This window comes from Neomonachus schauinslandi, chromosome 14 (assembly GCF_002201575.2).
Source record: "Neomonachus schauinslandi chromosome 14, ASM220157v2, whole genome shotgun sequence".
In the NCBI taxonomy this organism is placed as follows: domain Eukaryota; kingdom Metazoa; phylum Chordata; class Mammalia; order Carnivora; family Phocidae; genus Neomonachus; species Neomonachus schauinslandi.
Genome location: NC_058416.1, coordinates 86,460,610 through 86,485,633, shown reverse-complemented (window position 1 = coordinate 86,485,633; position 25,024 = coordinate 86,460,610). Strand labels below are relative to the sequence as shown.

Below are 25,024 nucleotides of genomic sequence, written 5' to 3'. Positions count from 1 at the left end.
GAGTGACCCGCAGGCGGCTTGGCCCAGGCCGCGCGCCGTACCCACGGCCCCGCCCCCAAGGCGCCGGAAGTGGAGTGTGGAGCCGCGCTGCGTGCTGTCAGTCTCTGTGGCTGCGAACCCAGTGGTCGTGGGACCCGTCCAGGCAGCGCGGGCTGTCCCGGTCCCCTCGGGCTGCGCGATCCGGAGAACACAATGGACAGCAATGGTAAGTCGGGACGGGACGGGCCTGCTGGGCCTAAAGCGGAGCCGCACGGGGGTCCCTCCATCTGGCACGCCCAGGCTGGGCTCGGCCAGAAGTCACTTTCCAAGTTTCGGCTGCTGGACTGGATGTGCTGCTTCTCGGGGCGACTCGATCCCTCTCGCGGTCCCTGTATCCAGGGAATGGGTCCTGAGGGTATCCCCAGACCTTCCTGTCCCAGCGCTTTACAACGCCCTCCTCCAAAAAAGGGAGATTTAGACCAGGTGTGCAGATCTCGGCAGTCGTGATTCCCTCATATGTGAAGTATGAATAAGATTCCCCGCCTTATTGGATCTGGTACTAGAATTTTTTTTTAAAAGACGTATTTGATGTGCTCATCTAGTATGGTTATCAGGGTGTTTTATTAAGTGAAACAGAAGGGCAAACTAACATATATGATACTTCTCATTTAAAAAAAAAAAAAAAGAGGGGCGGGTGACTCAGTCGTTAAGCGTCTGCCTTAACGTGATCCCAGGGTCCTGAGCTCGAGCCCCGCATCGGGCTCCCTGCTCAGCGGGAAACCTGCTTCTCCCTCTCCCACTAACCTCTGCTTGTGTTCCCTCTCTCGCTGTGTCTCTCTCTGTCAAATACATAAATAAAATCTTTAAAAAAAAAAAAAAGAAAGAAAGGGATGGATCTCTGCATATACATGTACTATGTAAGTAGGTGAACAGGCTTGAATTGGCACAGACTGTCTGGACAGGTGGAGGGAAAATCGATTAAAGTGATTGACTCTGGGATTCTCCCAAGACTTGTAGTCAAGGATAAGAGGGAGGATGACCTTCCACTATCATGTGGTGGTGCTTAAATTTTATGCCTTTTGCGCACAGATAGCTTTTTCAAAAATGAGAAAGACAGCTGGTAAATGCTAAAGTGGTGTCATCCCTATTCCCATCAACATTTATAATGCCCCTGAAGCCAAACACCCTGAAAAGAAAGTATTTTTAAAATTAGTTTTCTTCTGGGGTGCTTGGGTGGCTCAGTCTGTTAAGCATCTGCATTTGGCTCAGGTCATAATCTCGGGGTCCTGGGATCGAGCCCCGCATTGGGCTCCCCACTCAGCAGGGTCTGCTTCTCCCTCTGCTTGCCCTTTCATGTGTGTGTGTATGTGTGTGTGCACGCCCTCTCTATCTCTCGCTCTCAAATAAAATCTTAAAAATAAATAAATAAAATTAGTTTATTTCTTAAGGTCAGCAGTCATTGAAAACTCTCTGGTCTTACATCCTGCTAAATGAGTTTGATGAATCACTTTTTTTCCCTCCCCAGAGTTAATTGAATACTTTAAGTCTCAGATGAAAGAAAATCCTGACATGGCCTCAGCAGTAGCTGCCATCCGGACTTTGCTGGAGTTCTTGAAGAGAGATCAAGGTGAAGAGGGTCATATTCGAACACTCCTCTAGTAACTGTCAGAAGCGTAGAAAGTTGGGGCGCCTGGGTGGCTCAGTCAGTGAAGCGTCTGCCTTTGGCTCAGGTCATGATCCCAGGGTCCTAGGATCGAGTCCCCAATCAGGTCCCTGCTCAGTAGGGAGTTTGCTTCTCCCTCTCCCTTTGCCCCTCCCCCCTACTTGTGCACATGTGCATGCTCTCTCTGTCTCTCTCTCTGTCAAATAAATAAATAAAATCTTAAAAAAAAAAAGAAGTGTAGAAAGTGAGACTGCGTGAGGGCCTACTTAAGGTAATGCTCCAAGTTCAACTTCTCCTTCATTTCAGTCTTCATTTTAATTTGCAAAGAGCCCACCAGTTATCATTAAATGGGTCCCCTTTCATAAGCGAAATAAACTTTGAATCAAGAGTGACCATGTTATATATCAAGCTAACCATGAAGCTTAAATTATAGCAATAGTTCAGCTTTGTAAGTGTTTATTGAGCTTCTGTCTTGTGCGAGAATTTGTGCAGTTGCTACAGAGTGTTCCAGAATTCTAGTATTAGCGTCATTCATTGTGATCGCCTACTCATTCAGGCATCGTAAATATAAGTTTCTTGGTCGAGCATACGTCTTTTATAAGCAAAATAACAATAAAAATAATAGTAATAATGCCTTTTTTGATCCGAAGGGCTGGCCTAAAGACATGTGTCTCTAAGATAACCTTCATTGTCTTCCCATTGGACCTACAATAGCACCCAAACACCTAAGTCTTGCCTACACCGCCTCTCTGACCTCATCTGCCACTTCTGCTTAATTTCCTTCCATGCCGTCCCTCACTAAACTGTGCTTCAGCTGTGGTGGCCTCTCTCTGTCATGTCAAGTTTGTTCCCATCTCAGGTCCCACTGGGTCTTTACGTGGCTGGATCCTTTCTTACTCAGATCTCAGTTTAAATGGCCTCCACTCCAGAGGCCATCCCTGTTAGCTCTGTCTAAAGTAGCCCCACGTTTCTCATCATTCTGCTGCTTTCTGTCCTCATTCAGTCTGTAACTTGTGTATTTCTTTGTGTGCTTGTGTATTGTCTGCTGCTTCCACTAGAAGGGGAGTCCCATCAGAGCAGGGACCCTGTCTGCTCACTGATGTGCCTCTGCATACAGGATGCATGCAGTAAACACTGATTGCATAAATCTATGAATCACAGACCCACCAAGGGGCTGTGATACTAACCTGAACACCACATTCCTCATGTGATCCATCCAGGGGGGACGATCCAGGGCCTGCGAGCGAGTCTCACCTGTGCCATAGAAACCCTGTGTGACGTGGACTCCTCCGTGGCCGTGTCCTCCGGCGGGAAGCTCTTCCTGCGCTTCATCAGCCTGACTTCCCTGGAATACTCTGTAAGCCCTGCCCTCCTTGGGTTACTTTCTACTTCTGGGTCGGGCTGCAGGTATTCTCAGCTTTACCTGGATCTCAGCTTTACCCCTCATTTTGCTCTTTTCTTCCTAGGATTACTCTAAATGTAAAAAGATCATGATTGAGCGGGGAGAACTTTTTCTCAGGAGAACATCCCAATCGAGAAATAAAATTGCAGATCTGTGCCATACTTTCATCAAAGATGGGGCGGTGAGTAGATTTTCTCACGTGTAGTAATTGGGAGCAAGGACTTTGGACTTAGACTCCTTTGCCACTTACTCGCTGTGTTACCTTGGACAAGTTACTTAACCTCTCTGTGCTGCAGTTTTCTCATTTGTTAAATAAAGGTGATAACAGCACCTACCTCATCAGGTTTTTGTGGAAAGAGGTATTGAGATGATCTAAAGACTCTGTACTATGCCTGGCACATAGTAAGCACTATACAGATGTGTAGATGTTACTACAGAGGTTGTCACATTAAACAGGCCAAGAGGGGCACCTGGCTGGCTTGGTCAGAAGGGAGTGGGAATCTTGATCTCTGGGTCGTGAGTTTGAGCCCCACGTTGGGTGTAGAGATTACTTAAAAACAATAAATAAACTTTAAATAAAATAAAATAAAATAAACAGGAAGAGAAAAAACCACTGGGACAGCATGGATGGTTCATGGTTTAGTAAGATGTCTTTACCAAAGAAGTGTTTTCATTATCGGGTACATACTAAATTGAAATTAAATCAACACCTACCAGCTGCTGGCACTGGTTCATACTGACTGTCTTCCCAGTGAAGGTCAGCGCTGGGCTGGGATGTTGTCTTTAATTTCATTTCCAGTGCTATTTCATAGACACAGAACTGCCAAGGGTTTCTAGGTGAAGTGAGGATGGGAGCTGCAGATTAAGCCAGTCCCCCAGCAAAGGGGCAGTAAAACTTTTATGATGTCTCTCCCATGGCGTCCCTCTTCTGCCATCCAAGCCTCCACGGACCATAAAATTCTTTACTTGTGTTTTGACTCTGAAATCTTGTCCTCTGTGTTATTATCCCCTTCCCAACCTTTGAAGTGTGTTCTTCACGAAATGACGTAATAGATGTGAGCGGAACTTGTACAAAAGCCAGTTGCGAACAAAGCCACTTTGGGCCACATGGAGGCAAGATTATGACCGCCTCTCGATGAGGCCTTCTGCTTCCACCAGACTCCTGTGCTCAGCATTCTGCAGGTTTCACATGCTCTGGTGTATGTGAGTGTGTTAATGCCCACCTGCATCAGTGCTGACTTTAGGCTGAATTCAGGGCAGAGCTGCCCACATTGGAACCTGCAGACAAACCACCTGGGATCTTACTCACTGCTGATTCTGATTCAGCAGGTCTTGGGGCGGCTGAGAATCTGCATCGCTGACAAGCTTCCAGGCGAGGCCCAGAAAGGAGTTAGGGCGCTCTGTCCATCCATTTTGCATTATACAGATCCACGTAGTCTGTTCATTAGAACAGAGCTGAAGTGAGTGTCTGCCCATTGGATCTGGCCTGCAGATGGGTTGTGTTTACCCCCAAATGGTGTTTACAAATTTAAAAAAATTAGTTAGCCAACACTTCTGTCTTGGATTTTCAAGAGAAAAATGAGATCATCTGGCAACAGTGGGACCGTGCGACAACAGCTGGAGCTCGGTCTGTCCTCTTTGCTGCAGCCTGCCGTGTGCCGCGGGTCTGAGTGTGCACACCATGTCTTAGAACTAGGAAAGCCAGCCCGAAGGAGCCGGACAGAGCCTTCACATAGGCTTTTGCATCTTGCGAGCAACACCACGTGGGGATTCCACTCCTGCGTTGGCTGTGGGAAGAGGTGACCCAGAACAGATGGGCCATCAAGGATCTCGCTTCTGATTGCAGCTGATCTGTGAGACAGCATAGCAAGAAGCCCGGGGGTACCGAGAACAGGCATTAGCGTGGCAGAGGGTGCGCGTGATCGCTGCGAAGCTTGCCCTTCTGACGAAGCTTTCTTGGTCCGCAGAAAATATTAACTCACGCCTACTCCAGAGTGGTCCTGAGAGTTTTGGAGGCAGCAGTGGTGGCCAAGAAGCGTTTCAGTGTGTACATCACAGAGTCACAGCCTGACTTATCGGGGCAAGTATCATTCCATTTGGTTCTGGGCCCAGCAGTCATTTTAAAGAGCAAACGAAGGATTAGGCCCTGGGTAGGAAGCCCCAGAACATGGCCCGCGACTGGCCAGTTACTCAGCCTTGCCTTTGTGCCTTTTCCTGCCCCCAAAGAAAAGTCTCTGTGAAGTGGCAGTAGGCCACCGTTCAGGATCTAGGGTGTTTCTTTAGGAGTTAAATCAGAGGAACAGCAACAGATATGTCAATGGAAAGATTTTTATCAAGGAGTAGGTAATTCACATCTCCATCCAGAAGATAATGAAAAAAAAAAACTGTCTCCTTTTTTGCTGAATTTGCATCTCCCACCCAGAGTCCCCAAGAATATAGTTTTCCTGAAACACATAGTTTCTTCTAAAATACTACAGACTCATCATATGAGTCTGTAGTATTACAACAAATTAAATGACTCATCATAATGCCACTACGGGACTTTCTTGGACTTTCTCTAACATTCTCAAAATGTCATTTTCCAGTAAGAAAATGGCCAGAGCTCTCTACCACCTCAACGTCCCTGTCACCGTGGTCCTGGATGCTGCTGTTGGGTAAGCTTCCATCTTCCCTGAGCACCGTTACTTGTCGTCACCCACTCCCAGGGTTGGCTTGGAGCAGGGTTTCCGATTGAAGGTTGGAATCCCATTCATAAAACTGCCCTGGATAATGTTCTGCGTCCGAATTGATGGCTGCATTAAACCAGCAAGCTCGTGAAAAGGTCTTGATGGTATATGCAGGAGACGAGCTGTAGGGTGTTGCAGAGAATGGGAGTCATTTATGTAGTCTTACAGTGCATTTTATCTTTTTTTTAAAGATCTTATTTGTCAGGGAGAGAGAGAGCACAAGCAGGGGGAGCGGCAGGCAGAGGGAGAAGCAGGCTCCCCGCTGAGCAAGGCGCTCGATGTGGGACTCGATCCCAGGACGCTGGGATCATGACCTGAGCCGAAGGCAGACAAGCAGAGCCACCCAGAGTCCCTTATGGTGCATTTTAAGAGCAAGGTGCAAAAGCCGGGTTAGGGTCAGCACACGTAATCAGTGCTCCATCCTCAGCGGAAGGCATGGGCCGTCCTCAGTGGCACTCTGGGATTCTTTGACTTACTCATGCAACTTCGCTTCTAAAACTGAGGACGCACGTTCTGTGAATTATCAGTGTACCTCACAAAAGAAAACAGGACTAAAAGTCCCTCAAGGGGGAAAAAAAAAAACCAAACACATAAGGCAGATGATTAACGAAATTAGGAATGCGTTCAAAAGAAAGCATTTTGAAGAATTCTACTTAATTGCTCATTTTCAGAGGTAAATTGGCCTTCACCCTAGCTGAAAGATTGTTGCATTACCTAACATTTCTTCCAACTTTGGATCACAACAGGTTCTTAAATTTTTGTTTCTTGTATTGAAGTAGATCAGAAAATAGAGTGTACCACACGTAGTGAGGATAAATACCGGGTCACGAAATCCTCGCGTCGGTCACCACACCTGTACGCATACGTGTGCTGGGCGGCTGTGTGGAGGGCACATTCACTGGGGGGTTGTGATCACAGTGCGTTTCCATGCTCCTGCTGGCAAAGCCGCCAACAGTGCCCGGGGTGGTCTCATGGGTTAAGTGCTCTCTTTTGAAGAAAGTGAGGAGAGGAACTTTCGGTGGTGAAAATGGAGTATTAATCTTTGCAGGTGATGCTGCTACTCGTAAGAGCCAAGAAAAGAGCATAATTTTTTTTTTAATTTCTTTAGCTATATCATGGAGAAAGTGGATCTTGTCATAGTTGGTGCTGAAGGAGTTGTTGAAAATGGGGGCATTATCAACAAGGTAAGAACGTCAGTTCCCCACAGCTCCTCGCTCCAGGCGGGGAGGGGTCGCTGACCCACATCCTGGCGGTACCAGGAGATGTTACGGTTCACTCATCCAGCCCCGCGTGGCCTCCGGACCTCACCGTCGCAGCAAATTGTCTCCCAGTCCCCAGAGGCCACTGTAGTGGCCAAATTTTGGTCACATTTCTTTGATCTATGTGAATCATGAGAATGCAGTTTATCTTTTCTCAAAAACTGTTTTAACTGGAATTGGGTTTGATTGTTGGTTTTTTTTTAATTGGGCATATTTGACATCAATATAGTGTGGTGTTAAAATTTCTCTATTCCTTGCTTAACATGGAAAGATTTCATGATCATTTGTTTTTTGCATGGTGAAATATACCTAACATTCGGTGTTCACGTGTACAATTCAGGGGCGTGATTTCACGCAGCACGACGACGTTCTCGAAGCCCATCTTTGTTGTAGCAGGTGTCCACACATCATCCCTTTTTACGGCTGAATCACATTCCATTGTGCGCAGAGAGCACATTGGTTTGTCCACCGACTCCTGTCCACTTGAGTCATTTCTACGTTTCGGCTCTTGTAAATAATGCTACTACAAACATGGGTGCAGAGTTATCTATTTGAGTTCCTGTTCACAGTTCCCATGGGTACGTTCCTGAGTGGAATTTCTGGGTCACTTGATAATTCCGAGGACCCACCAGACTTTTCCATAGTAGCTGCACTCTTTTCCGTTCTCCTCAACACTGTACAAGCGTTCCAGTCTCTCTACATCCTTGCCAACACTTGTTATTTTGGTTTTTTAATTATAGCCATGCTAGTAGGTGTGAAGTAGTATCTCACTGTGGTTTTGACTTGTGTTTGCCAAATGACAAGGATCTTGAGCATCTTTTGAGCATGTGTATATTGGCCATTTGTGTATCTTTAGAGAAGAGTCTATTCTGTCATCTTTTTTAAAAGATCCTAATTCCAAAGCCAGACTTACACATATTATGTTCACTCACACGCTTTCGACTATGCTGTAAGATCTCATCCTTCTACTTTTTCTCTGACTCTCCAGATTGGAACCAACCAGATGGCCGTGTGCGCCAAAGCCCAGAACAAGCCTTTTTATGTCGTTGCAGAAAGTTTCAAGTTTGTACGACTCTTCCCACTAAACCAGCAGGATGTCCCAAATAAGTTTAAGGCAAGAGTTTTTTTTTTACATATTTGAAGGGGTATTTGAGTCTAAACTGAAACCTTTGGGAAGAAGCCGTGTAAGAATATTTCAGTAGGTTACTCCCCTCCCATCACTAGTTTCTCCAACATTTGGGACACAAAGATCAGTTGTTGGCTGAGCTCAAGACTCGGAGAGTCCCATTTGTCCCCAGAACTTCAATCTCTCAGTCTCTCTTAGGCATGAGAGGGGGCTTGCGAGGACGCAGGGAAAGCTGATGGTTCAGTCCAAGCTTTGGAGCCAACTCTCTGGGCTCAGCCCCCATCCCCACCGCTTACTAACCACGGGGTCTGGGGCAGATGCTCTCATTTTATGCTCTGAACTTCAGTCACCTGTAAAATGAGATGGAAGTGTATTTTGAGCATTATGACAGCTCTGAGATAATCCAGAAGAAAAGCTTGGCACGTGCCTGGCACACAGTAAGCTCTCTATAAAGACTCGAGATTGTTATCTCGAGAGGTTTGGAACTGTGAATCCAGCACACCAGTCAGGGGAGACACGGTTTGGGTTTTTGGCCGGTAGGCCGCCATTCTCTGGCTCCGCCGCACTGCCCTCCGCCCTCCGCCCTCCTCGCCAGCGCCCTGCCCGGCTGGCTTCCCCCATGCAGGGAACACTTGCAGGTAGTAGCTAGTAGCACACTGATTGCTCAGGCCAAGCCCACACCATTTCTGAGCCCGGGGTGTGTGGGGAAAATCAACACGTGCTTCCTGTCTCCTCAGTATAAGGCAGATACCCTGAAGACTATGCAGACCAAACAGGATCTCAAAGAGGAGCACCCATGGGTCGACTACACCTCCCCTTCCTTAATAACACTGCTGTTTACAGACCTGGGGGTGTTGACGCCCTCAGCAGTCAGTGACGAGCTCATCAAGCTGTATCTGTAGCCACTGGATCCCTTCCTGCGGGCGCACAGCTGTTGCACATGGGGCAGGGTGAGTAGCCTCTTGACCCCTCCGTGAGCCAGGCCATACTAAATTTTTTTTTTCTTTAAAGCTTCTATTTTTAAGTAATCTCTACCGTAAGTGGGGCTCGAACTCACAACCCTGAGATCAAGAGTCCCATGCTCCACTGACTGAGCCAGCCAGATGCCCCTAAAACTGAATTTTTTTTTTTTAATGAAGACTTAGGGACGAAGGACTTAAACCTTAAGACTTGGAAAATTTTTTTTATCCATTTCAGCCCCACCTAAAATGTGTTCATGGTTTCCCTAAAACCCAACCTGAATTGCGTTTATGGTTTCTAGACACTTTCCAGTTTCCAGAAATACAAGTTAGATTATTGGCTACTTAACCAATGAAAGCCATGCCCAAGCCCACCTCCCTTCTTCCCTGCACTCCAGACTGATTTGCCAAAAGCATCGATTAAAGAGATGCAGGCCTGCAAAAGCAGGCATTCCTACCTGCAGCCAGGCGCCCCTGCAGGAACCAACAGGCGCCCAGGACACGTTACAAACGGTGCCTTATGAGAGGCTGGAAACCCGGATTGAAGTCACATCAGGCTTCCAGTGGTGACCACGAGCCTGGGGCCGCCATCCCCTCCTCGAGATTGGGACAGACTGGACCGGAAACCACCCAGAAAACCCAAGGAAGGTAGAAACAACATTTAGCAGGAGTAGCCTCCGTGGCTCACACATACGAAGACCTTCCAGAACATCTGTAAACTTGAAAGTCTGCATCTGTGGAAGATGTGAATTTCCTTTAAACGTGTTTGATCCCTGAACAGCTTTTTAAAAATTGTACTTGGGGACAAACTCAGCCATCTTTTCAAATAAATTACATGAAAGATTTTGATATGGTGTTGAATGAGTATTGAGCGCTACCCGAGGCCCAAAGGGATTGGCCATCTTGGCGAAGACACTGCAGCCACATTCACACACTCAGGACAATTGGAAGGAAATAGTTTATTCGACACAGTTTTTTTTTTCCCTAGAATATGACTTGCTTCCTCCCCCCACCCCCCTCCCAAAACTGTGGTGGAGACGATTCTTCGAAAAGAAGAAAACCCCAGCAATAGCAGCTGCCCCACACAGGTGTTCTGTGCAGTTCCTCGAGGAAGAACTCAAGTCCAGGGGTAAGGACACCCACGAAGGTCAGCTGCCTGAAAACACTAGGAAACTTAAAAAGCCAAAACTCAAGTATACCTCAGTGTCTTTATGTTAGAAAGTAAGTATAAAATAGCCACAGAAAAATGAGCTTTAATTAAGATGTGACCCATCAGAATAAATACTGACCTATTATTTACACTCAGTCTTACACTCTTCCGTTGGCCTTAAAGGCTGGTGTGGTTTTCATAACAGTCATGAGTGTGAAGCGTGCCCCCCCCCCCCCCCCCCATCCCCAGTGTGAACACGGCTCGCTCGGGCGCCGGCTGCAGTATGGCACACGATGAAAGCACGCGGCACCGTGCGGGGCGCGGGGTGCAGGGCCACTCGTCATAATCCCTGCACTTGTGGGTGCCCCGGGGCCAATGTCAGCAGTCCTCTTCCGAATCAGGGATCCCCAGATCTGCTGTTGGGACTGTTCTCTTGCCACTCGAAAACAACCCCTTCTCAAATTCTTCTTCAGTAATTTTCCCTTTCTTAAACTTTTTCAAGAGCCTCGTGTCACTGAGAAGTTCCTCCATGTCCTCGTCTTCAATATCACAACCCTAAGTGCAGAGAGCGACAAACCACCGAATTTCTCAGGGACGTGTTCTCACAGCAACAACACACTCTCAGATCAGCTTCCACAAACCCGTCATGCTCCCACCCGAGGCCCAACAGAATACAGAATACGAGAGCCCCACGCGCTCCCCACTACTAGACACTATTTTGATAAAACTCATTCAGAATTCTCAGCTGAGTGTTCAAGTAATAAAGAAAAACAGTACCTCTTCCCTCTTCCTTTTTTCATTCATCTTTTTCTTCTTCTCCTTTTTGGCCTTCTGCTTTGACCAAGCTTTATTTTTTATGAATTTTTTTCTCCCTTCATTTTCTCTTTTCTCTTTTCTTTGTTGCTCCAGGAGTTTCTGCCTCTGCTTCTCTCTAACTTTATCTTTAAATGGGATGGTGTCTGTGTTAATATCCGCAGGCGCGAAATCTGGAAACTGCCTTCCCCTCAGCTCTGGCATCTTTGGCATCCTTAGCAGGGCAAACCCTCGAGCAAGTCGAGCAAAATCAAGATCTGATTCAACCAAAACGACAGAGTTAGCACACCCAAAATAGAGTCATGAGCACCAACCCAAGGAAGACAGCTGCTGGCTAACCGAATGATCTAATGGGTTCATTTTAATTAGAATTAAAAGAATTACATTTTTACCAAAAAGGAATACTCGGCAACGAGTCTGTTCTGTCTACACAAACCCTAGGGAGACTATACTAACCCTGACATACGCCTAACATCTTTCTAAGACAAAGCAGTTTCACACCTGCACTACTTGTAAGGCTGTAGGTGTTTAAGGAGACAATCACGTGAAGTGCACCTTACCCTTTAATCTGAAGATGAGGTTGCATTCGTGCTTCGCATAAGCCTGGACGTAGGACACAAAAGCTTTCATGCCCTTTTCAAACACAGCTCTGTCGGCCAAGGCCATGGACTTGAGCTTTGGAAGGAGGTCTCCTGTGTTTTTCTGGAGTTTCATCTCCTGCAGGGGGCACTGCACACAGACCACATGCTCACCTCTGTCTGGGATCCCCTCACCTCCAAAACCCCATCAGAGCCAGTGCAAAACCAAAGGCAAAACAATTCATTGTAATCTTTAATCAGAGACACTGACTGAAGCCCAAATTCCCAAGTATTTTACTTGGCCTGACATTTTTTTTAAGGAAAGTTTAAAATCAATTTTACATAACAATCCTGATTTCTGGTTGGAAAGTATCCAACACCAGGTCTGGGTTCCCAAGTATACTGACACTGGCTGGAGCTGAGCAGTGGCTGCCACCCTGAATGGGGCTGGTGCCTCCCCACAGCCATGAGGCCAGCTAGCTCCTGCCCTTACATCACCACCTGGCCCCTGAGAGTGTGCAACCCCTCCTCTAAGTTCCGGACCGCTTGCTGGAAAAGAACCCTACCAAGTATCCTGTCGCTGGGCATGCTATATGAAAAAAGGAAACCACTTACTTTTTGGTTAATTTCAAGGAAACTGATATAGGACTCTTCCATGGGAAGGAGGAAGACGAGCGCACTGCCGCCGTGGCCGATGCGGGCTGTACGACCACAGCGATGTACGAAGGCACTGAGAATGGAGGACGGGACCACGATCACCATGTGAGAGTGCGTGGAGCGGGGGCCCAGGGCTGCCAGACTCCACGGCTCAACCCAACCCTGCCCCTCACCAGGGTCACAACACAAGAACTGGCAGTTAAATATGGACCGCAAACCAGGTAGGGGTCTGCAAGACACTTAATGTGAACTAGAAAACTCTTACATGAATGCCTATTTGATGACACAGGTAAAACACAGTCCTAGTAGAAAACTGGGAGACAAAAGCATAGAAAAAGTATAGAAAAGAAAAGTGGACTGTAATGATCATTACCGCTCAGGAAGTCTATTCCCCCACATTTTCCCGTGTTTGGAAGCATTTATGTGGAATATATGTTTGCTATGGGAGAGTAAGACTTTCATATACAGTGTCATGTATTACTTTCCTTTAAGCATCTATCAGATGCACTTGTGCAAGAGTTTTAAAAAGCATGTGGAGGGGCGCCTGGGTGGCTCAGTCGGTTAAGCGTCTGCCTTCGGCTCAGGTCATGATCCCGGGGTCCTGGGATCAGCGGGGGAGCCTGCTTCTCCCTCTGCCTCTGCCTGCCGCTCCCCCTGCTTGTGCTCTCGCTACCTCTGTCTCCCTCTCTCTCTGTCATATAAATAAAATCTTTAAAAAAATTAAGCCATTGTTTAAAAAAAAAAAAAATCATGTGAAAATAACAAATTGCATACTATGGCATCACTATTTTCACACACCAATTGACGGTTCACCTGTTCATCCATTTTTGCTATTTAAAGTAATGTTTTGATGAACATCATTATGCATATCTTCCTCAGAATTCGTGGGGCCAGATTCCTGACAGTGAGGGTCACATTCCGTCACTCAGTACCTTGCACTGCTGGGAGGGTCGTACTGCAAAACCCAGTTTACTTCAGGAATGTCTATTCCTCGGGCCATGACATCCGTGCACACTAAAATCCCACTAGAAAATGAAAAAACACCGTTCTGAGCAAGGGGGCCACCAACATCATCACCGCCAGTCTTTCCCAGCCCTGATGAGGAGGACGACAGTAATGCACAGGTTCCAAACCTCTCACAGAAGCAAGCAGTTAGGAATCACATTTTGGCTTTTTTTCCTAAGGATATCTAGGACTTTACAAATTCCCAACAAAAACAGGTAGGGGTGCCTGGTGGCTCAGTTGTTAAAGCGTCTGCCTTCAGCTCAGGTCATGATCCCGGGGTCCTGGGATCGAGCCCCACATCGGGCTCCCTGCTCGGCGGGAAGCCTGCTTCTCCCTCTTCCACTCCCCCTGCTTGTGTTCCTTCTCTTGCTAGGTCTCTGTCAAATAAACAAATCTTTAAAAAAAAGAAAACAGGAGGTAGGGAGGAGACCAGGGAAGAATTTTTTTAATTAGCATACTTTTCTTTAAAACAAACCAAAAACTGTAGTGAGTCTAATCCTGAGGTGTAACAATCCATTCTATCACTCTGTCTACAAGAGTGCTTTTAACAACACAGCCAGGAGGCTCTTAGAAAAGCAGAAAAATGTTACTTCTACATGCAGAATTAATTATGGCCACTGAGAGATGCGAGCTCCCAACTGTGTAGTGACCAGACGACAACCTACGAGACTTCAATGAATCGCTCCCATCCACACCCTCCACCCATTCAACCAATAGGTATCAAAACCCCCTGGGCCAGGCGCTGGGCCAGATACTAGGGAACCCAGGAGTGAACACAACACACAGGTCCCTGTTCTTATAGAGCTTACGATCTTGCAGGGAAGCTAGTGATAACTAGGGATGACGGGGTCAGGCCGGGGACAGGGCCCCCCGGGGCCACACAGAGCAGGTGTGATAACTGGGCAGAGGAGAACAAGGGTTCTAGGCAGAGAACACAGCCCGTGTGAGGGCTGAGACGCAGAGGGACCTGCCAAAGCATACAGTGAGCTCCAAGGCAGCTAACTCACCTTTGCAGTTTGCGGAACTCCATGAAGATTTTATTGCGCTTGTGTTTCATCTTCCCGTGAATGCACATGATCTTCACACGCTTCACCAGGGCCTCCAGAGCCTTTCCATAGTATTCCACACAGGCGCAGGTGCTGCGAGAGGGGACAGCGGGCTCAGAGTCGCTGGCCACCTGGGTCCCCTATTGCTGGGGGAGGGAGGCGGCAAGCACCAGATGCAGCGGAGAGGACCCGATCCTCTCTGGGAGAATGGCTACTGACATCATCCACCCTAAGCTCTGTATCTGAAATCCTCCTGGGGTTCTGACACCTGGACAAAACCCCACCGTGGCAGCCACGGGGCTGGCTGCTTCAAGGCCATGCCCAGCCACTTCCTCCCTTGCCTCCCCCTACGGCAGAGGCTGGGACAGCTACGCACGCATTTCCTCTGCCTCTCTGGAGGGGAGCAGCTGCCCAGTGACTCACCTTTGGCCCCTGAAATGAAAGCCTGAGTCAGCTGGGGAAGCGGGGCTTCTGAGAAAGCTTTCTGCTCTTCTGATGTGAAGAATGCCCTTCCCCTCCCCCTGCCTTTCCTCCTTTCTGTTTTCAGTGCAGACGGGGCAGCAGGCATGACAGTGGCCATCTTCAAACCAGGAAGGGACAGACATGAACAAAAGGCCAAGATAGTCGCAGAAATACTGACCTGGACACTGGGGAGACATAACCCAATGTCAGGACCTGCCTAACCTCTGGCCTTCTTTCTACAGGAGAAAAATAACTCCTCCCGCTTGAGCCACCAAAGTTGGGTTTTCAGTTACTTGCAGCCAAACACATTCCTGAGAGAATTCCAAACCTTAGGGCTACATGCATCTGTACATTCTGGATGTGGCTGAGCCCCAGATTCTCCTACCACAACATCCAAAAGGATTACCTGAAGAAGATCAGGTGCTTTTCCTGCTTATGATTTCGAAGAAAATGTACCAGCTGGTTAAATTTCTCATCTGCCTTACATACCTGCAAAGTAAAAAGGAAAACCAATTTAAAAAAAAACTTATTGACGATAATAATCTTTTTTTTTTAAAGATTTTATTTATTTATTTGAGAGAGAGAGAATGAGAGACAGAGAGCATGAGAGGGAAGAGGGAAGAGGGGGGGGAAGCAGACCCCCCGCTGAGCAGGGAGCCCAATGTGGGACTCGATCCCGGGACTCCAGGAACATGACCTGAGCCGAAGGCAGTCGCTTAACCAACTGAGCCACCCAGGCGCCCCAGATAATAATCTCTTTAGCTGTTTCCAGTTTCAGCCTTAAATGTTAAGGAATCTGATTTCCTCCACTGATAGAACACATGCTAATTGGTCTACCTAGCTCAGAATGGGTATCAGCATGTGCTGCTGACACATTCAAGTCACAGAGTCATGTAACGAAGAGACGCACAGTCATCTAATGCAATCGTCCCCAAATCCCAGTATACGGACAGGGACCACACCAGCTATATCCAGGGTGGATTTTTTTTTTTTAAATAAGTTCTACACCCAACATGGGGCTTGAACTCATGACCCCAAGATCAAGAGTTGCACGCTCTCCAGACTGAGCCAGCCAGGTGTCCCTCCAGGGTAGATTTTTTTTTTTTTAAATGCAGATTCTTGGGTACAGCATACAAATTCAGTAGGTCTAGGATTGGACCCAAGAATCCATATTATTTAGGAACTCCGAGGAGACTGTTACATCTCCATGTTCAGAAATCACTGCTCTAAGATGAAACCAGGTTTCCAGAAGAGAATGTACAAAATTTGAAAGACCTCCACAGAGAGAGACTCCAGTCTCTCTTAATATAATCAAGCACTCCATTCAGGCCCCTAAATGGGAGACATCTAAACCCATCTGTATGCATGCCCCCTATTTTTACCAAAACCAAATTCTCAATTTGGAATTTCTTCTCACACACTCAGATCTCTCTAAATGCAATCACTGAAATGAATACAAAACGGCAGAGCCATGTGGACGTCCAAAGCTAACATTTATTAGTACTTACTATGTACTAAGCACTGGCCTAATCTGTATTCATCAATCAGTCCTCACCACAACCTATGAAGTGGGTAGTACTGGAGCCCCCTATGTACAGGTAAGTGCATCCAGTTCAATTAGTAAGGGACAAAGCCAAGATGTGTACCTGGGCTTTCTGTCCTGGGCAGTCCTGCTCTGGCACCCACTCAGCAATGCACACTACCTACGGACCCCTCCCTCTGCCTGGGAAAGGCCGGGCTCCTGACTTCACCAGCCCAGCCCAGAAACGCCAGCAATGAGAAAGGCCCCCCAACTCAGGTGAGCCTGCCGGATTTCAACACCACGCTGTCCAGTAGACCCCAGTCAGCATTATGACCGACCCGCAGGAATCAGCAAGGAGATCAGTGCACACCATGTAGTAGTTCTCCAGGCGGGAAGGAGTTTTCTGAGTGCTGCTGGCCGCTACGCCCTTCTCCTTCACCGAAATCCGTACAGGGTTCCGGAGCCCCGCTCGCACCAGGCTCTCCACTTCCTGCGTCTGAGTGGCAGAGAAAAGGCCTGTTCTCCTCTGCTTTGGCAAAAACTCCAGGATGGTGTTTATGCTAAAAAAGAGGGCTCAAACTTAATCCCTCGTTTATCAGCGTCATCAACAAATACCACTTTATGATACTAAACAGATATTTAAAAGATTAGGAAAAAAGCCGTCACAGTATTTACAGTAGACGTTAACCAGAGGATGAGATTATGAGCAATTTTTATTTATTTATTTTTATTTGTTTATACTCTCGTTTTTCCAAGTTTTCTCCAATATGAACACATAATTATACTTTTATCATGTGGGGCAATTAAGAGAATGAAGACAAATAACTTTTGGGGACTAAGAACCATTGACCTATACATTTTAAGTAGCTGAATTGTATGCTATATGAATTATATCCCAATAAAGCTATTCAAAACACACACACACAAACTTTCAAAGAAATCATGAAGGAAAATGCATCTTAAGAAGTAAAATTGGGGGCGCCTGGGTGGCTCAGTTGGTTAAGCAACTGCCTTCGGCTCAGGTCATGATCCTGGAGTCCCGGGATCGAGTCCCGCGTCGGGCTCCCTGCTCGTCAGGGAGTCTGCTTCTCCCTCTGACCCTCCCCCCTCTCATGTGCTCTCTCTCTTTCAAATAAATAAATAAAATCTTTAAAAAAAATAAAAAAAATAAAAAAATAAAAAAAAAAAAGAAGTAAAATTGGAACTTAAATTGTGTGCTAGAATTTGAAGGTTCAAACAACCTAATGATTTGAAATTCAAATGAGGCCAAGAAAGGCAGTCATAAAGTGGTAAAGGAATTCCACTTTGCTCTCCTTTTCTCCAGTATCACCCAAAGCCAATGAAGCCCATAGTCCAGTACCTTGCCTCAAACCCCATGTCCAGAAGTCTGTCTGCTTCGTCCAACACCAGGACGTCGAGGGACCTCACACAGCTGGCCAGATCCAAGCCCTCCGCCTTCCTCCGAAACATGTCCTCCAGGCGGCCTGGAGTGGCCACAACGATGTTCCCACTTTGAAAACACAGTCAACATTTACCACACTCTCTGGATCTAGGGAATATCTGTGATTCCAAATACCAAGTTTTGTAAACCGCCCCCCCACCCCCAAGTCATCTAAGTTCCAGTAAAGGGAAATACAGCCATGAGTGAGGAGACAGGGCTCAGGACAGAAAAGTGAGGGCCATGAGGGAGGCAGATGGATTCCGGGCCAAGAGCCAGGGCGGGGTCAGCACACGCTGGACCGCTGGCCACATCTGGCCTGCACACAACCATGCCCATCCGTTCATGCATTGTCTGTGGTGGCTTTCACACCCCAACAGTGGAGCTGAATACCTGTGACAAACCATGTGGTCCACAAACCTAAAATATTTACCATCTGTTCCTTTACAGAAAAGGTTTGCTGACCCCTGACCTAGAACAAGTTATTCAACCACTTTAGGCCCCAGGTAACTCGTCTATAAAATGAGAATGTTGGGCGCCTGGGTGGCTCAGTCGTTAAGCATCTGCCTTCGGCTCAGGTCATGATCCCAGGTTCTGGGATCGAGCGCCCGCATCAGGCTCCCTGCCCAGCAGGAAGCCTGTTTCTCCCTCTCCCACTCCCCCTGCTTGTGTTCCTGCTCTCGCTATCTCTGTCTCTGTCAAATAAATAGATAAAATCTTTAAAAAAAAAAAAAAAATGAGAACGTTAACAGATTTAGAGAGAATTTCATGTTAAAGATCACAGCCACGGACGAAAGGCCAAATACAGCCCCTACACACTGGCTGACCTGCAAGAAGTTGGTTCTTTTGTTTTTTGGAGTTTTTAAATTTTTTTAGAAGGATTTGTTTTTTTTAAGATTTTATTTTTTTATTTATTTAAGATTTTATTTATTTATTTATTTACTTATTTGGCAGAGAGCAGAGAGAGAGAGAACAAGCAGGGGAAGCAGCAGAGGGAGAAGCAGATTCCCCACTGAGCAGGGAGCCCAATGCGGGGATCAATCCCAGGACTCTGGGATCATGACCTGGACCTGAGCCGAAGGCAGACACTTAACCAACTGAGCCACCTAGGCGCCTCTTAAATTTATTTTTTTTTTAAAAGATTTATTTATTCATTTGAGAGAGCGAGAATGAGAGAGAGTACATGAGAGGGGGTAGGGTCAGAGGGAGAAGCAGGCTCCTCGCTGAGCAGGGAGCCCGATGCGGGACTCGATCCCGGGACTCCAGGATCATGACCTGAGCCGAAGGCAGTTGCTTAACCAACTGAGCCACCCAGGCGCCCCTTAAATTTTATTTTTAAGTAAGCTCTACACCACCGTGGGGTTCAAATCCACAATCCCAAGATCAAGAGTTGCATGCTCCACTGACTGAACCAGCCAGGCTTCCCAAGAAGTTGTTTTCTGTTTGTTTTTTTAATGTGAATTACATGTCAATGGTTAAAAGAAGTCTGGAGCTAACACATAAAAATCTAGAATTCCATATTCTTTTTTAAAAACTCAGTATCTGACAATACTGAGCCCAGAATCCCTCAAGGCAACTATCAGCTAGAGATAAGTATTTGGCCACGTACTGGGCAGTTCCTACTCATCCATCCCCACCCCCGCCCTTTCACACCTCTGACCCCTGCAGAACTTGACTTTGTGACCCCTGCTAAAAAGCATCTCACAGGATAGCTGGAACACGGCAAATGCTCCATAGAAACAGTTCTCTTTATTAAGATTCTCTAACAAATTGGGCACAAAACCTATCACTGCTCATAATAAACCTTATTGATGGTGGGACTGAAAAAAATCCAAAGGGCTGATGGCCACCATGTATTCAAATACCCATCTGTTTATTAAACACGTGTGTGTGCTCAGCACCGTGTGAGGCTCTGAAGATGCAACGCTGCAGGACAGACAGTGCCCTGACCACTGGGCCTGCCTGGGGACACGAGGAGCCTAGCCCACGCAGTGCTCTAGAGGAAAGTTGGGTCTGTGTGGTAGCAGAGGCGTGAGAAAGCAGCGGCAGTGGAGAATGGTGGCCTGGCAAGCCCTGTACGAACATCAGGATCCTTCCTAAAGGCCAGCAGAAGCCAATAAAGAGTTTTCAATGAGTGACATGATCAGGCTGGCATTCTGAAAAGGCCACTTGGGTTGCTCTGTGAGCAGTGGATTATAAGAAGGCAAGAGTAGAAACACATAGGAGAGAACGCTATTGCAGGAGCCCAGGAGAGACGGGGTGGTCTAGATCAGAGTGGGAGAGGGGGCGAGGGAGAAAATCAAAGGGCTAGAGATGTGTGCTCTGGAGAGAAAATGTAAATGATTCAGTGATGGTTAACGGGGGCGGGGATAGAAGGGACAGTGAGGCGTCAAGGCCAACTCCCAGACTTCAGGAGAAGCACATGGGTGGACAGATGACTGAGAAACTCCAGATGACATGCACATTTGGGGATAAAAAACACCCATTCCAGACATGTTTGCAATAGCCAGGAAATGCCCAGGAGATGCCAGGCAGACAAGCAGCTACCTGCAGGTCTGGGACTCGGGGTGAGGTCGGGGACCACCAGGAGTGAGATGAGACCACTTAGAGAGCCCCGAGTGAGAAAAGCAAGGGCCCTAAGTCCCATACAGTCAGCCTGGGGAGAGAAGGGGGGCCACCCCCTGACTCCCTTCTCCTCTGCAAGGTGAGACTCACTGAAGGGGAAATGCCCATCAGGACGAGAAGGAGCCAGCAGGCAAAATGGGAGGGTGGCCTGGAGAATAAAACCTTTCGGGGAGAGGGGATTGCCGAAGGGAGTGCTCCCCATTAGGCCTAAACCAGATATCACTTCCTCTTGGGTTCTGTGCCAAAAACAAGCAAGGAAAGGAGCAGAAGCAAGCAAACTTACCCTTGTTCCTTAAACCTTGCAACATCTTCTCCAGGATTCCTGCCTCCGATCCAGAGAATCTGGCTAAAACAAGAAACAGGTCTTCAGCAGGTCAGGCAAAGTAACAGCCCGTGGCTAACAGGGGCACTGCATCCAACTCACGTGAACTGTGGGAAGGGCTTCGTGAAATGTGCCAGGACTTCATCTATTTGAATAGCCAGCTCCCGTGTGGGTGTGATGATGATCGCCCCAACCTGCCCATGTGCAGGGAAAGGAAATAATGAGCCGAGTGGGCCCGCAGAGCTGAACCCACACGCCAGGACCGAGCACCTCAGAGAGCCAAGTTCCCAGGGGAACAGCACTTCTGGGCTTGTTCAGCACCAGTCCCAGTGCTTATCAGTGACTGCGCTGGATCACAGCCAGTTCTCATTATTGACAAACACGGGTTTCGAAAATACTGAAACGCTGCCTCTGGGGGAAATGCTGGGTCAGGTTCCGGCGAGCCTCGGGTCATGTTTTGTCAATGAATCAATCAATACAGAAGCCGGTTTTATGTGTGCTTCTGTCTAAAGACACCGTGAATAATATGTAGTTGATTTATCAATACTGAATTTGCTGCCGGTCACACTATAACTCTTGCCTGAATGAAGCGTATCTCGCCTACTTGTTTTCTCCAAAAGGGCCATCCCAGCCTTCTGGCGCTCAGGAACACTAGACAGTGCTTCAGCTCTACACTTGAGGCCATTTTAAACACTGAAATCACCAGCAAGAATGCAAAAATCATAGGGGTAAACTGTGAGAAGGACGCCTGTTTACAGCCTGAGAGCTAAAACAAGAAGGCAGAGCATTGCCCTGTTCAGACTCAGCTGGGAACGTGCACAGCAGGTGACTCCGATTCTTTGCTTCTCTGCACAAATCCGTGAATGAGTGAGAAAACACAGTAAGTACTGATCTAGGGAGCCACAAATAAATTTTAACAAGCAGGCAAATCCAGAAATACAGTATCTACAAGTAAGGAGGATAGATTTTTTTTTCAATCTTTTGACCAGCTTCTTTGAATTGTGAACTCTACAATGACTAAGTGAAAATAAGCCACTTAGCTATCCTCACCTGATTCTTTTTTAACTTCTCTTCCCTTCTCAGAAGAATTTCCAGGATGGGGATGACAAAAGCGAGCGTTTTGCCACTACCTGTGACCTGCCAAGACGGAGAAAATTTGGTTTGCTTTTCCTCACAGTTCATTCTGGAGGGAAAACAGGGGGACAAGCTGCATTTCCATGAGGTACTCACCGCCTCTGCAGCGACATCTTTGTTTTTCATGAACAGGGGGATGGTTGCAGACTAGAGAAAGAGATGCAAAGCCCAGGTTAGAGAATGACAGGCTCCATGGAGGTGGCCCAAGGACCTAGGAACACAGTGGGCGGCCTGGGTCACAAGGGACCCCACCACAATGTAGACTCTTACAGTCACCCCAAGGCACCCCAGGGGGATGGGCTCAGAGGCAATACAGCAGCAGTGTCTACACAGTGTGGAGGGGACAGCGAGCTGAGCTGGGATTCGGGAGTCCTGAATACTAGCCCTGCCTCACCTCCTTTTCCTCTCTGGACCAGGAAGTATTTGAAGACACTGAGTTTTAGGGTCCCTTCCAGCTCTCCTATCAAAAAACAATGATTCTAATAAACCCTCATTTTAAACACTGCAGGGGACCTCCAGATCTTGTGAAAAGCAGACTCAGGTCTCAGGTTTGAGGTCATCCCCTTCAGGACGCCACTCCTGGTCCTCAGAGCCTGAGCTCACCCATCACAGCACATGTAGCTCTTTTCTAGCAACCTCTATGCAGGTGGTTCTCAACCTGGATGATTCCTATGCCCTCGAGATACATGCAGCAATGCCTAGAGATGTTTCTGGTTGTCAAAACCCACAGCGGGGAGGGTGTGCCACTGGCATGTAGCAGGTAGAAGCCAGGGATGCTGTTAAACAGCTGACCGTGCCCAGGGCAGTTCCCCACCACAGACTACTTGCCAGTCCAGAATATCAAGAGTGCCGAGACGGAGAAACTCTGCTCTAGACTGTTGTCCAAAAGGAACGTGATGTGACCCACATACATGGCTTTAAATTTTCCAGTAGCCACATTAAAAGTAAAGACATAAAATGAATTTTACTAATGTGTTTTATTTAACCCAGGAGATCCAAACTATTGTCACTTCAACATGTAACGGATTTTTAAAAATTAATGAGATATGTTCCATTCCTTATTTTTATACTAAGTCTTCAAAATCCATTGTACCTTTTACAGTTGGAGAACATCTCAATTTGGACTCACCATATTTCAAGTGTTCAGGAGCCGCAGGTGTCTGCTGACTCCCACAGTGGCCGGCACAGCCCGATTACCAACATTGACGGCAGGGACTGGGTCTCCCTGCACTACAGTCCCAAGGCAGGGTTCCCCGCACTCCCAACGTTCATCTCCAGCTTCCTCCTCATCTTTCCTGAGGACCTCATGGGCATCTCAACTCAGTAACTCTTGAATTTCCCTCGGAAACATGTTACCTCTCCCTGCCTTCCCCATCTCAGTAAACAGTACCGCCATCCACCCAGCTGCTGAAGACAACAACCTCAGACTCCCTCTAGATTCCTCTCTTTGGTAACCCCTCTATCTGGCCCCCCAACAACCCAAGCCCTCTCTCGAACTTCACTTCTCAGCATCTACTGCTACCTCTCTACTCCAAGTTGCCACCTCTCCTCACTTGACACTGGCCCCCTGACCTTTGAAGTCCATTCTCCACACAGCAGTCACCTCCCTTCCCTTCATACACAGTTTCCCATTAAGATGGCTTCCCACTGCATTTAAAAAGAACACAAACTCCTCCAAGACCCTGCCCAGTGTGGACCCTACTTTGCTCATCTCTTACACTACGCCTGATGCTCCTGCCAAAGGCCTTTTTTCTGTTCCTCCCAGGTCACCTCTAGCCCCAGGACATTTGCACTGGCATCCCTCTCTGCTGGCATATCCTGCCCCAATCACCCCACAGCCAGCTCTTCAATCATTCCCGTATCAGCTCAGTGACCTTCGGAGGGGCGTTCCCTAACACACCACCTTAACCTCTGTCACTGTCACATCGTTGTGTTTTAGTTCTTTAGTGACACTTATCACCGACTGAAATTACCATATTCTTCTACTCCTTTCTCCCTCCCCTGCATTAGAAAATAAGGCCCATGCCTGGGGACCAACACTACAAAATCCCCAGAGCCTAGAAAACCTGATACACAATATGTCCTCAACAAGTATCTTTTGAATAAATGAATAAATTGGGCGAGAACCCTTCACTTGGCCCACATAGTAACAACGGCAGGTAATATTTACTGAGCTCCCATAGTCTCACAGCAACCCTACGAGACAGGTAAGAAGAAAATAGCACAGAGAGGTTAAGTCACCTGGCCGAGATCTCATAGCTAGAGGGGCAGGGCCGGATGCAGCGGGCACTTGAGCGCCAGGACTTACAGGCGGAGGGGTCGCGGAGGTCAGGGCCCCCCACCCGCCGGGGTCATTAACCAGGGTGGGCAGCCTGAAGACGCGGCAGAGGTCCCAGGCTCGGAGCCTCCCTGCCCCGCCTGACCCCCCCACCCCGCCCCGGCGCACGGAGGACCCTTCCCCGCCCGGCAGCGCCGGGTACCTGCACCGGCGTCATGTACGGGAAGCCCAGCTCCCGCAGCGCACCCAGCATCAGCGGGTGCAGCCGAATCGGCAGCGACTCCCAGGAGCCCTCCGTCACGTGCTCCATGGCTCGCCCCCTCTGGCAGCGCCGCCGCCGCCACCTGGACGCCACCCGGATGCCACCGGGCGCCGCCCGCGAGCACTTCCGCTTCCGGCCACCCGCGGGACCGCCGGCAACCGCGCTCTAGCAGCAGAGTTCCGGAGGGCGGGGAAAGGGTCCTCGCTGCCGAAGCTGGAAAAGCTGACCGCCCGGCAGTGAAGGTGGGCGGCGGGGCCCAGGCCCGAGTAGTTCCGTATGTCCTGCGCAGCCACCCTGGCTCGGGCGCCTTCCCACCGAGAGCAGGCATTTCGGCGGAGGCATTCTGCTCCGGCTCGCGGGCTTTCTGCGCCCATCAGAGGCAGGTGGCAGCACAAGACCGCGTCCTGGCCAAGGGACAGGTGGGTCTGGCGGGAATGGACAGAAATGTACCCCGGGCCCGGAGCCCCAGGTCAACGGATATGCGAAATCGGGTGATGGTCGGGACCCAGGGCCCGGTACACAATAAATGTTGGTTTACTTCCGAGAAAGTTAGAGTCCCAAACGAGAACATGATCTTCCCGTTCCTGGGTTCACCATGGCCCGGGGCCGCTCATTTGT

General features: G+C 48.2%; 2 protein-coding genes across 6 annotated transcripts; one reads left to right on the top strand and one right to left on the bottom strand.

Annotated features, from left to right (window-relative positions):
* The first annotated feature begins 67 nt into the window (after window positions 1-67).
* EIF2B1 (eukaryotic translation initiation factor 2B subunit alpha) lies at window positions 68-9,949 on the top strand. 3 transcript variants are annotated; one of them, XM_021698617.1, is made up of 10 exons: window positions 68-205; window positions 1,505-1,606; window positions 2,863-2,999; window positions 3,109-3,225; window positions 5,012-5,124; window positions 5,630-5,698; window positions 6,879-6,954; window positions 8,018-8,143; window positions 8,893-9,105; window positions 9,513-9,806. In XM_021698617.1, the coding sequence occupies exons 1-9, from the start codon at window positions 193-195 to the stop codon at window positions 9,055-9,057; spliced, it is 918 nt and encodes a 305-aa protein (XP_021554292.1). In that variant the 5' UTR covers window positions 68-192; the 3' UTR covers window positions 9,058-9,105; window positions 9,513-9,806. The 3 variants fall into 3 exon arrangements, with proteins under 3 accessions (XP_021554292.1, XP_021554291.1, XP_044777042.1); XM_021698616.1 differs by having other exon boundaries at window positions 8,893-9,949; XM_044921107.1 differs by having other exon boundaries at window positions 5,012-5,128; window positions 5,634-5,698; window positions 8,893-9,949.
* Window positions 9,950-10,507: 558 nt separating this feature from the next.
* On the bottom strand, window positions 10,508-24,516 carry DDX55 (DEAD-box helicase 55). Of its 3 annotated transcripts, XM_021698504.1 has the most exons (14): window positions 24,347-24,516; window positions 21,963-22,013; window positions 21,783-21,869; window positions 20,835-20,926; window positions 20,694-20,756; window positions 17,708-17,857; window positions 16,718-16,907; window positions 15,232-15,314; window positions 14,325-14,456; window positions 13,245-13,337; window positions 12,271-12,385; window positions 11,638-11,806; window positions 11,042-11,334; window positions 10,508-10,819 (listed from the first exon to the last, which is right to left on the bottom strand). In XM_021698504.1, exons 1-14 carry the CDS (start codon window positions 24,452-24,454, stop codon window positions 10,643-10,645), a joined length of 1,803 nt encoding a protein of 600 aa, XP_021554179.1. In that variant the 5' UTR covers window positions 24,455-24,516; the 3' UTR covers window positions 10,508-10,642. The 3 variants fall into 3 exon arrangements, with proteins under 3 accessions (XP_021554179.1, XP_021554180.1, XP_021554182.1); XM_021698505.1 differs by lacking the exon at window positions 13,245-13,337; XM_021698507.1 differs by lacking the exon at window positions 17,708-17,857.
* Between the last annotated feature and the right edge of the window lie 508 nt (window positions 24,517-25,024).

Excerpts from the sequence above, each read along its gene's own strand:
- DDX55 (XM_021698504.1), bottom strand. The coding sequence starts at position 24,454 with ATGGAGCACGTGACGGAGGGCTCCTGGGAGTCGCTGCCGATTCGGCTG. Across the intron at positions 17,858-20,693 it reads GCAAGGTTTAAGGAACAAGG|TGGGAACATCGTTGTGGCCA; the intron begins GTAAGTTTGCTT and ends GTGTTTTCAAAG. Across the intron at positions 16,908-17,707 it reads GACATGGGGTTTGAGGCAAG|CATAAACACCATCCTGGAGT; the intron begins GTACTGGACTAT and ends CCTCTTTTTTAG.
- EIF2B1 (XM_021698616.1), top strand. Across the intron at positions 3,226-5,011 it reads CTTTCATCAAAGATGGGGCG|AAAATATTAACTCACGCCTA; the intron begins GTGAGTAGATTT and ends CTTGGTCCGCAG. Across the intron at positions 8,144-8,892 it reads ATGTCCCAAATAAGTTTAAG|TATAAGGCAGATACCCTGAA; the intron begins GCAAGAGTTTTT and ends CTGTCTCCTCAG.